The 12,168-nt window shown below is 48.0% G+C and overlaps 1 protein-coding gene across 1 annotated transcript in view; it reads right to left on the bottom strand.

Annotated features, from left to right (window-relative positions):
- The window catches only part of LOC142069651 (complement C3-like), a 76,191-nt gene extending 65,948 nt beyond the window's left edge, over positions 1-10,243 (bottom strand). Inside the window, exons 1-2 of the mRNA XM_075121546.1 lie at positions 10,106-10,243; positions 6,089-6,281 (exon numbers count right to left, since the gene is read on the bottom strand). Coding sequence (XP_074977647.1) covers positions 6,089-6,281; positions 10,106-10,176 — 264 coding nt within the window. The 5' untranslated portion in view covers positions 10,177-10,243. The remainder of the gene's footprint in view (positions 1-6,088; positions 6,282-10,105) is intronic.
- Between the last annotated feature and the right edge of the window lie 1,925 nt (positions 10,244-12,168).

Genomic DNA, 12,168 nt, shown 5'->3' with positions numbered 1-12,168 from the left:
ACTTGGCCAATCATGTGAAGCTAGCCAAAAGAGTGGAAATGGTCACCTGCAGCCAGGCTAAGCAAGTCTTCACACCTACCCCTGTTCCTGAGCCTTCTACCAGGGCCCCGTCTGTGTTACCAAAGACCCAGACCGAGGTGGTGGAACCAGACCCCATGCCAAAGATTGCAACAGCAACAGTGAATCCAGTCCCAGAGACCCAACCAGAACCAGTCCCAGAACCGGAACAGGCAGAGCAACCAGCACCAGATCCATTGCCAGCGCTGCAGTCCAGCGCTTGCAACCCTGTCCACAACTCCAATGCCAGAGGGCACCACCAAGCCTGCACTGTCACCAGCAGCTAAATCTGCCCAACAGGCTCAGCTGGAGCCTAAAATACAACATAGCGCACACGTGGAAAGCAGTTCACAGTCAACGAAAACAACCCCATCACCTACATCACTTCCAGAGGGACAAGCCCAAGTCCACAATCCAGTGAGGAACTGATGTCTCCAGCATCAAAAAAACAGTTCCAGGCTGAGTAGAAAACAAACGAAAGCCTCCAGGGAGCTTGGACACCAGGACGACTGGCATCCTCAAAAACAGTTGGTAGTTCCAACCAAGTACCGGGTAAAGCTCTTGAGCTTAGCCCACGATCATCCTAGTGGCCATGCTGGGGTGAACAGGACCAAAGACCATTTGGGGAAGTCATTCCACTGGGAGGGAACGGGCAAGGACGTTTCTACCTATGTACAGTCTTGTAAGGTGTGCCAAACAGTGGGAAAACCCCCAAACCAGGTCAAGGCCCCTCTCCAGCCACTCCCCATAATTAAAGTTCCATTTAAGTGAGTAGCTGTGAATATGCTAGGTCCTTTCCCAAAAAATAATGACAGGTTTCAGAGGAGCAGCCGTGTTAGTCTGTATCTGCAAAAAGAAAAGGAGGACTTGTGGCACCTTAGAGACTAACCAATTTATTTGAGCATAAGCTGTAGCTCACTAAAGCTTATGCTCAAATAAATTTGTTAGTCTCTAAGGTGCCTCAAGTCCTCATTTTCTTTTTCCCAAAAAAGACATCCAGAGGAAAGCAGTACATACTGACTTTTATGAGTTTTACCACCCGATGGCCGGAAGCAGTAGCACTAAGCAACACCAGGGCTAAAAGTGTGTGCCAGGCATTAACAGACATTTTTGCCAGGGTAGATTGGCCCTCTGATATCCTTGCGGATTTGGGAACTAATTTCCTGGCAGGGACCATAAAAAATCTTTGGGGTGAACCACTTGGTTGCCACCCCTTACCACCATCAAACAAATGGCCTGGTAAAGGAATTTAGTAAAACTTTGGGGGCCATGATACGTAAATTCGTAAATAAACACTCCAGTGACTGGAACCTAGTGTTGCAGCAGTTGCTCTTTGCCTACAGGGCTGTACCACATCCCAGTTTGGGGTTTTCAACATTTGAACTTTTGTATGGCTACGAGGTTAAGGGGCCATTATAGTTGGTAAGGCAGCAATGGGAGGGGTTTATGCCTTCTCCAGGAACTAACATTCTGGACTTTGTAAACAACATACAAAACATACTCCAAAACTCTTTAGCCCTTGCTAAAAAAACCTAAAAGATGCTTAAAAAGAGCAAAAGGCCTGGTATGATAAACATACCAGAAAGCGTTCCTTCAAAGGTCATGGTCTTGAAGTCACTGCAGGCCCATAAGATGGAAGCATCGTGAAAAGGGCCATTTACTGTCCAAGAGCACCTGGGAGCTGTTAACTATCTCATAGCATCCACCACCTCAAACCTAAAGCCTAAAGTGTACGTTTACTGCCCAGGGAGGAGATGACGCTGAGTGGCCTAAAAGTGTCTACTATAAAGAAAAAGTGATGGTGGCGTGGAAAAGGTGAACCTCTCCATGACTCTCGGACGTATGCAGCGACAGTAAATCAAGGAGCTGTGCACTAGCTTCATGCCGATGTTCCCAGCCACCGCAGGACGGACCGAACGGGCATACCACTCCATTGACACAGGTAATGCTTGCCCAATTAGAGCCCAACCTTACCAGGTGGCTCCTCAAGCCAAAACTGCTATAAAACGGAAAATCCAGGACATGCTACAAATGGGTGTAATCCGCCCCTCTAAAAGTGCATGGGCATCTCCAGTGGTTCTAGTTCCCAAACCAGATGGGGAGATACCCTTTTACATGGACTACCTTAAGCTAAATGCTGTAACTCACCCAGACAACTATCCAATGCCACGCACAGATGAGCTATTGAAAAAACTGGGATGTCCAGTTCATCTCTACCTTAGACTTAATCAAGGGGTACTGGCAGGTACCGCTGGATGAATCCGCCAAGGAAAGGTCAGCCTTCACCACCCATAAGGGGCTGTATGAATTTAATGTGCTCCCTTTTGGGGCTGCGAAATGCACCCACCTTCTTCCAAAAACTTGTAAATAGTTTCCTAGCAGAATTGGGAGAATCTGCAGTCACCTACCTTAATGATGTGGCCATATTTTCAGATTCATGGGCAAAACACCTAAAGCATCTGCAAAAAGTCTTTGAGCGCATAAGGGAGGCAGAACTAACTGTTAAGGCTAAAAAGTGTCAAATAGGCCTAAACAAAGTAACGTACCTTGGACACTAGGTGGGTCAAAAAATTATCAATCCCCTACAGGCCAAAGTGGGGGAGGGATAGCTCAGTGGTTTGAGCATTGGCTTGCTAAATCCAAAGTTGTGAGTTCAATCCTTGAGGGGGCCATTTAGGGATCTGGGGCAAAAACTGGGGATTGGTCCTGCTTTGAGCAGGGGGTTGGACTAGATGACCTCCTGAGGTCCCTTCCAACCCTGATATTCTATGATTCTAAATGCTATCCAAAAGTGGCCTGTCAAAAAAAGAGGTCCCATCCTTCTTAGGCTTGGTCGGATATTACAGGTGATTTGTACCACATTACAGCCAAATCGCCGCCCCACTGACAGACCTGACCAAAAAAACCCCAGCCAAATTCAGCTCAGTGGACTGAAGAGTGACAAAAGGCCTTTAACCAGCTTAAAAACACTCATGTCTGACCCTGTACTAAGGGCCCCAAACTTTGACAAACCTTTCCTAGTAACCACAGATGCGTCCGAGCGTGGTGTGGAAGCAGTTTTAATGCAGGAAGAACCGAACTGAAAATTCCATCCTGTTGTGTTTCTCAGCAAAAAACTGTCTGAGAGGAAAAGCCACTGGTCAATTACAGAAAAGGAATGTTACGCCATTGTGTATGCTCTGGAGAAGCTACGCCCATACGTTTGAGGACAGCGTTTCCACCTGCACACCGACCATGCTGCGCTAAAGTGGCTTCATACCATCAAGAAAAATAACAAAAAACTTCTTTGGTGAAGTTTAGCTCTCGAAAATTTTGATTTTGAAATACAACACATTTCAGGGGCTTCTAACAACATGGCCAATGCCCTCTCCAATAAAAGTTTCCCAAAATCAACTGGTTAAAATAGTCCTTAAAATGTGGAAAATATTGTTAGTTTTTATATAATCAGTAGTATGTCTAAAGGTGCATGTGTCTTATTAACTCTGTTTTCTCCTAAAGCTCCAGGAAAAAAATCACAGCCAGTGCGAAACAGGCTGTCCAGCACCGTCTGTGATTTGGGGGACGTGTCATAAACATACAAATAAGGGTAACATAAAATTCCTCCTGGGAAGCTGTTCTAAATCACTTTACCTGTAAGGGGTTAAGAAGCTCATATAATCTAGTTGGTACCTGACCAGAAGGGCCAATGAGGAAAGAAGAAACTTTCAAATATGGGGGATGGGGAGGTTTTCTTTGTGCTCTCTTTGTTGTTCCCTCTCCAGATTTAGAGAGAGACCAGGCAGGTAAAACATCTCCTGAAAACATACATAAAATGATCCATCTAATTGTAAGTAAGGCAAGGAAATGCATTAGATTATCTTTTGTTTTAGCTTGTGAATTTTCCCTGTGCTAAGAGGGAGTTTTATTCCTGTTTTGTAACTGTGAAGCTGAGTACTGAGGGAAGTCCTCTGTGTTTTAAATCTTTTTATTACCCTGTAAAGTTACCTTCCATCCTGATTTTTCAGGTGTAATTCTTTTACTTTTTTCTTTATAATAAAGTTCTTCTTTTAAAAATCTGATTGATTTTTAGTGTCCTAAGAACCAAAGGGTTTGGTCTGTGCTCACTTTGTTAACCTATTGGTTGGTATATTATTCTCAAGCCTCCCCAGGAAAGGGGGTGAAGGGGCTTGGGAGGATATTTTGGGGGAATAGGGACTCCAAGTGACACTTTCCTGAATTTTTGTGTAATCACTTGGTGGTGGCAGCAACACCGTCCAAGGACAAGGAAGGGAATTTTTGCCTTGGGGAAGTTTTTAACCTAAGCTGGTAAAAATAAGCATTGGGGGGGTCTTTCATGCAGGTCCCCACATCTGTACCCCAAAGTTCAGAGTAGGGAGGGAACCCTAACAAAGATATTGAACAGAACCGGACCCAGAACCGATCCCTGCGGGACGGCACTCGTTATGCCATTATACATGGAAAGAATCCAAAAGAAACCATGGCCTTTTACTAATCCACTCTACATGCAGTTCCTCCAGCAGCTTACACAGCTGCCATAAAATACCCCAGGTGGAGGGGGCTTCCCAGGATGGCACAGTCAGCTTAGGTCACCACCAGTGAGTCAGGCCAGACCATTTGGACAGCCCTGTACCCATTGTCTGGTCACCTCCTCTTATATGGAATATCTGTGAACCAAAGGGCATCCCATGGGTGCCCTGCTGAAGTCAGTTCTACTGCACTGATGTGCTCCCGACTATTCCTACTGTGCTCTGCTAAAACTGTAACATCTTGGAGACCTTCCCTCTGTCCCCCAACTCTTCATTCCTGGCCAGGACTTTGGATCAACTCAAAATGAGAATCATGCTCCACCAGGGAACCCCACCATCCTTCCTCTCAACTTTTTCTTCTACCTCCTAATTTGGGGCACCTCAGTTTTTAGGTCGAGAACAAGAGACCCCTACAGTGCTTATCTGACTAGTTAGCTATAGGTCCCCCATTACTAATAGATTCGTGATGTTACGGCCAGAAGGGACCAACATGATTAGCTAGTCTGACCTCCTGTATTACTAGGGCCCAACCAAATTCATAGCCCATTCTGGTCAATTTCACAGCCCTAGGATTTGAAAATTAGTCAATTTCATGTTCTGGGATGTTTACATCTGAAATTTCAGGGTGTTGTTAACTGGGAGGATCCTGACCCAAAAGGGATTCATGGGGGGTGTCACAAACCTGTTGTAGGGGGGTCTTAGGATTGCCCCCCTCACTTCTGCACTGCCTTCAGCTTCCTGCAGTCGCAGGAGGTTCCCAGATGTGCACGGGGGTCTGATCTCCCCCGTGCTTCTGGGAGCGCCCCAGCCAGGGGCTTGTAGCTGCTAGTCCCAGCCGGGCTGAGGAGGGACAGGACTTCCTTTTCCCCTGCATGGCCCTCAAGGGGAGATCAGACCCACCTTCTGTGTACCTCCCCTGGCTGGGGCGTTCCCAGCAGCACGGGGGAGATCGGACCCAACTCCACCTCTGGCAACCTCCTGTGGCTGAAGGAAGCTCTGGGGCTGCTGCCCAGCCCTGGAGCTTCCTGCAGCCATGGGAGGTACACAAAGTTGGGGCTGTTCTCCCCCAGAGAGCAGCTGTGCAGGGTAACAGTAAGTCCTGTCCCTCCCAAGCCCTGCGGGGACTAACAGCTGGAGCCAGGGGCATGGTTGGAGCCCCCAGCTAGGGCGCCTCCAGCTCTGCCCCTTATCCTCCCCTCCAATAGCTAGATTTCACAGAGGAGGTCTGATTTCACGGTCTGTGATGCGTTTTTCACAGCTGTGAATTTGGTTGGGCCCTAAGTATAACACAGGCCGTAGACTTTCACCCAGCATTTCAAACTCATAAATTCATGCTGGGCTAGAGTGTCTCTTCTGGAACAACATCCAACCTGGACGGGGTCTGAACGTCTCGGTATTGCAGCGTTGGGGAGGGAAAATATCAGAGGCTCCTAAAATGAGTGGGACACAGTTGAAAATGATACCCTTTGTTTCACTGGATGACCGAAGCCTGGGGTTTTACCCACCTTTATTATGGCTGTGCTCATCATCCCATTCACAGGGTTGAGGTCGGTTTGGACCTGGTATAAGATGTGTTGCTTAAGTGGTAAGTCCTGCACGGTGACTGTAACCGTGATTGGGGCATTGAGACCATGGGCTTCCACCACGACCTTCTCTTCACTCTCCACCCGCAGGACATTGGGCGTGATCAGGGAGTAGCTGTGAATAGCAAAAAGGTCGATGTGATTAATTCAGTCAGTATTTAAAACCCCACTGATTGCGATTCCCACATCCCCAAGGAGGTTTTATACCAAGCTTGTTACCACGGTTTATAATTTATTATTTGCTTTACAGCAGCATCTCTAAATCCCAACCGCGACTGAGGCACAGTACAAACACAGAGTAAGAGAGAGTTTCTGCCCCAGGGGTATGTCTAGACAGCCGCTGGGAGGCATGTGTGACATTGCACTCCATGTGTTTTATGGAAATATGCTTATGAGTGTGAATATGATGTAACTGGAATATGTTCTTCATGCAAAAGGTCTCTTCTAAGATATCATAACAAAGGTTATAACCTACTGAATATATTCCTCCTATTTGTATGCATGTATCATTCTTGTATCTGAAGCTAGAAATATGAAGTATAACTCTGAGGTCCTATTGTAATTGTACAAAGTGTGGGCCATTAGTGGTGATTTAGAATCTTGATGGCTCCAATTGACTAGGACAATTGGTTGTAAATGGTTTATTTACCTACAAACTTTCCTGTGTACCTGTGGGCAAACCCAAGAAAAATGGAGACTAGGGGTTTTACACTGACATGTGACCATGTCACATGATGCTGGAATCCATCATAAATCAGTTACTTTTCCATTTAGAAGGATGGATGGGGACCTAGAGAGACAAATGATTCCAGCCTTGTGCCAAAGCTATAAAAGGGGGTGGAGCAGGACAAAGTGGTGGCCAGTCATGAGAAAACCCCTGCTTACCCCCTAAGATGTCTGCTGGAACTAACAAGGACTGTATCAGGGGAAAGGATTGGGCCCATACTAGGAGGGAGTCTAGTCTGTGAAAGAAGCTTATTTGACCATCTCTGAGAGTGACTACCTGTAATCAGTTTCTTAATGTATTAGGCTTAGACTCACATGTTTTTGCTTTATTTTGCTTTGTTCTGTCTGTTATTACTTGAAACCACTTAAATGCTACTTTTATACTTAATAAAATCACTTTTGTTTATTAATAAACCAAGAGTAAGGGATTAATACCTGGGGGAGCGAACAGCTGTGCATATCTCTCTATCAGTATTATAGAAGGTGGACAATTTATTTATTTACCCTGTATAAGCATTATACTGAGAAAAACAGATTTATTTGGGGCTTGGATCCCTTTGGGAATTGAGTGTCTGGGTGCTGCAGATAGGTGACCTGTTGAGCAGCTTTTGGTTAAAGCCTGCAGCTTTGGGGCTGAGGACCAGACCCTGGGTCTGTGTTGCAGCAGGCTAGCGTGTCTGGCTCAACAAGGCAGGGTTCTGGAGTCCCAAGGTGGCAGAGGAAAAGGGCTCAGAGGTAATTTCAGCACATCAGGTGACAGTCCCAAGGGGATCTCTGTGACCGAACCCGTCACAGTGTGACTCCCAATTTGAGTAGAAACAGGGCTTGTCTACACTACAGGCTCTACTCGCTGTAGATAATGCACCATCCATTCCTCCATCAACCTAGCCTCAACTACACCAGCAGTTAGGTTGGCTTAACTACACTGTGGCTTAAAGCCCTGGGCAATGTAGCTAGGTTGCCGTAAATGTTAAATGTAGACCCGGGCATACAGGTGCTAGCTCTGATCGAGCTGGTGCCTAAAAATTGCAGCAGGGCCACAGTATTCGGGGCCCAAGGTGCACGAAGACAAAGTGCACTAAGGAACTGTTAGTACACATTAACAGTGTCCACCCAGACAGTTAGTGTGCAGTGGGCTAGTGTGGGGTAGATTTACACTTCGGTTTGCTGTGAACTAACTCTTCATGGAAACAAGCCCTTCCAAGTCCAGTTGACTTTGCCCCTAAATCACCTAGGCTGTCTGGAAAATCCCCCCTCAGGCAATGGAGTTAAGGCAGGGTTGCTGTCTTTCCAGTGAAATAATTGACTGATTACATCACCCACGGTGTTGTGAATTCACAAGGAAGTAGGCCTGGAGGGAAATGAAAAGTTTTGCTAAATGTCAACCAAATTGTCTGTGTGTCACTCCAGTAGGAAGGGTGACAGACGATTGGACCTGATTTTTTCATACCGGATAAAGATCATATGCACACACATGTAGGCGAAAAGTTCAGGACATGATGTGCTCCTGTCCCTACGGAAAATTGCTGTGAGTGGATGTGTCCCCCGGCCTAATCCTGTCATAAAAGACATTGCTGTTGTCACTTTTCTGAAATGGGGTGCCCAGCTGTACACCGATACAGTCGGGGATGCTCTTCCCTGTAAGTCAGTGCTGACCCCAATGCCCCGGCATTGTGCTGGGGGTGCTGCATTGCAACGAGCAAGGTGGTGGCTCGGCAGGGGGTGCTCTCTTCCAACTCTATGCTGATCCTGCTGCCCCAGTTGGAGGCTAGTGCTGTGCTGGTGGGGGCAGGACCGGTTTAACCCACGTGTATTCAGTGCTCTTGCACTGGGCCCCCATCTCAGGGGGTGCCTGTCAACACAGGGGTGGGGAGGGAATGAAGAAAACCTGCCAGATTATTTTATTTGGCCCATCACAGTCCAGCTTGGGGCAGGTGAGCCAATGACACCAGGACGAGGATGAGAACAGAGCCCCCACCCCCCCACCCCCGACTGGTGTGCTATGGTGAGAGCCAATGGGCCGGAGCAGGGAGTCAGGCCAGCCCCACGGAACAGGAGCCACCACATGGGCTATTGGTCTCACTCTTGGCTGGTCATCTGGCCACCCCAGCACAGACATGAACAGGCTGGGAGGCAGTAACCATGCCAGGCAGCCAGTCACTCAGATGGACAACAGAAGCTTAGCCCCGGGCTCACACTCAAAGTACTTGCCAGGCATAGATCTCGCAGCACTTTACAGAGGTAGGTCAGTGTCATGATCCCCCTTTCACAGAGGAGGGAGAGGCCGGCACAGAAAAGGGGAGGGACTTCCTTAAGGTCACACAGCCAGTCAGTGACTCAGCTGGGAATAGAACCCAGCAGTTTTGACTCCAAGTCACACCCCCTGGCTCTAACCGCTAGACATTATCCCCCTCCTAGAACCCAGGCATCTCCTCGATATCCCCCCTGTGAGAGCATCAGGTAGAACCAAGGAGCTCCGACTCCCATTCCCATCTTCTGGCCCCTGAGGCACATTCCCTCCAACAGCTGGAAATAGAACCCAGGAGTCCTGACTCCCAGTGCAGCGCCCAAGCGGTGGACCACTGTGCTTCGGAAGCCCACCAGCTCCTTGGAAGTGAACTGGGTTCTGGTCTGCCTCATGCACCATAAGCAATTCCCTTAGCCAGTGGAGTTACTCCAGTGTAACTAACTACCCGTTGAAGTCTGTGGAGTTACTCCAGATTTGCACCAGTACACACTGAAAATAGAATTTATTCCCACTGGGTGTCTTGTGGATGTAGAAACTGAGCAAGGAGTTCAAAATATGGTCCTGTAGAAGCTGACTCTGGTTTCTTTTAGGGCCTGATCCAAAGCCCACTGGAGCCAAGGGAAAGACAACCCCACTGATTTCAGTGCATTTCAGGGGGGTGCTACCCCATTGTTTTCAATGGAATTACTCCTTGTCTATACCTGATTCACTTAGATCAAGTGAGGCTCAAAATCCAGTTTATACTTTTTTAAAAATTCCGTCTTCCGAATCCCAAAATTAGCCTTGGAACTGAGCGAGGGAGAAGAGGCTTGGACCAGGTGAGGAAGAGAATTTCTGCAGCCTGTTCCCACTCCAAACACAGTAGCAGAGAAGAGAGGAAAATTGAGCTTTGTTTCCATTGGGAGCCATTTAACAAATCCTGGTTAATATCCTCATCACTGAGGCAGAAGCGCGGGGGTACTTACAGTTGGCTGTGAGAAACAGCCGGGAAGTAGAAAGCAAACACAGCCACCAGGTAGAGAGCAGAGCCCCCCATGGTGAGGACAGGAGGGTGAGGAGAAGTAGCTCCTCCTGGGCTATTTATCCTCAGAGTTGCCTGTAAGATGAGCCCTTGTGCAAACAGCTGGGCGGGTTAGTCAGTGACCAGGAGGAGCCCAGGAAACGGGAAAAGTTCAGAACAAAAGATGTTTTCTTCACTCCCTTGACACAAGGGTTTAGTTGTCTTTCCAAGGGCTGGAGTTGGAATTAGGGACCTGAGGCTGGGCTTGTGTTTACTCCATGCCAAGGTGCTAGCCACAGATCAGAATGGTGGGGCGCTGATCAATACCACAGTTCAGGCCTAGCATGGAGAATTGGGGCTGGAAGTCAGGACTCCTGGGTTCTGCTACCAGCTGTGAATGAGGAATAGGTTCAAGTGTGTTAAAGCAGTCGGGGCTGGGAGTCAGGACGCTTGGATTATATTCCTGGCTCTGGGAGGGGAGTGGGATCTACTGGGTTACAAGGAGGGGGCAGGCTGAGAATCAGGACTCCTGGATTCTCTTCCTGGATCTCCCTTTTGACCCTCTTTTACCTTGGGCAAGTCCTGGGATGTTTCAGTAGGGAAAGCGGTCCCAGTCCTCAAGGGAGCCCCAGAAGGGTCTATCCCACTTGCTTGGATTGTAAAACCTTTGGGGCAGAAACTGTCTCTTAGGCCAGGACTCCTCTACACTCGATTAGGGAATCTACGCTGCTGATAGCAATGGTGGGAGTGCTAATAAAGACAGGGCACCGGCATGTTCGACCACTCATCATCTACACCTGCTTTGTATGTTTGCACAGCACGTAGCACAAAGAAGGCCTTTGGGTGCTACTGCCAGGTAACATAAAACTGATCAAAGGAAATAATAATGTGGAATTAGCCTCCAGAACTCATTGCCACGTGAGAGGTAATGTCCCCCCTGGGCAGGCTATAATTGTCCACAGTAGAGTTTCTTGCACCTGGCTCTGAAATGTCTGGTAATAGCCATGCTTGGCGATGACCCTATGATCTGATCTGGTGTGGCATTTCCTGTGCCCCTGAAAAATACATCCTGGTTAGCATCTTCAAAGCCATGGAGAGGATTCAGACACATTTTAATGGCGGATGGGTATCAAAATCCCTTTGGTTGCTTTGAAGCTCGAAACAGCAATTTGCACAGGCACCGGGTTAACCTATTGCTTTTCACCTGCAATAACCCTGTAATCCAGTACCTGGCCTTTTAGAGGTTAACCTCCTTGATGAACCAGACCTTCAGATCTCTGGGCCGGATCCTCCACTGGTATGAACCCGCCTAGCCTCACTGAGATCACTCATCTCAGAGTCTGTTTTTCCCTTCCTCTGGGTAAAAGCAAACCACTGCAAACCAGGGAAGGGTTAATGGGGGAAGGCACGTTATCAGCTGGCTTCCAGTAACAGGTTTCTTTTCCTGGCAGTGGTATTTGGACAGGGCTTCAGTCTGGACAATATCCAAAGACATCCAGTTGCAACATATGTACTTACGGCTAAGCAGCCGACTGGGCTTACCTAACAACAGGTGTCACAAGTCTGAGCGGTGACAATGCCATATGGCTAGCGGGACCAAGGAGGGCTCAGTGGAATGGGAGCGGTGAAAGTAAAAGCAACATGGTGTCATGGCTAAGGCAGTCGCCTGGGATCCAGGAGATCTGAATTCTCTTCCAGGCTCTGCCCCTGACCTGCGGTGTGACCTCTCGCATTGCCTCTGGATGATGAACCTCTGGGATAGAGCCACTGCCCCTTGCTATGTATGACCAGCGCCTAGCATGCTGGGCCCTCGAAGTGCTAATGCTATATGAATAATAAATACAGAGCTGGGCAGATGCTGCCATTATTAGCTACATTTAAAGCCAGACGGCCACATCCTCAGCTGGCGTAAACAACCCTACTTCTATTGACTTCGTTAGAGCAATGCTGGTTTGCAGCAGCCGAGGCGCTGGCCCCAAATCCGGGTGTGAGCCCAACGCGTAAGACTTGAATCTGCTGTAATAATCA

The sequence above is a fragment of the Caretta caretta genome, chromosome 20 (assembly GCF_965140235.1).
Source record: "Caretta caretta isolate rCarCar2 chromosome 20, rCarCar1.hap1, whole genome shotgun sequence".
Lineage (NCBI taxonomy): Eukaryota > Metazoa > Chordata > Testudines > Cheloniidae > Caretta > Caretta caretta.
This window is presented reverse-complemented; position numbering and strand designations above follow the sequence as displayed.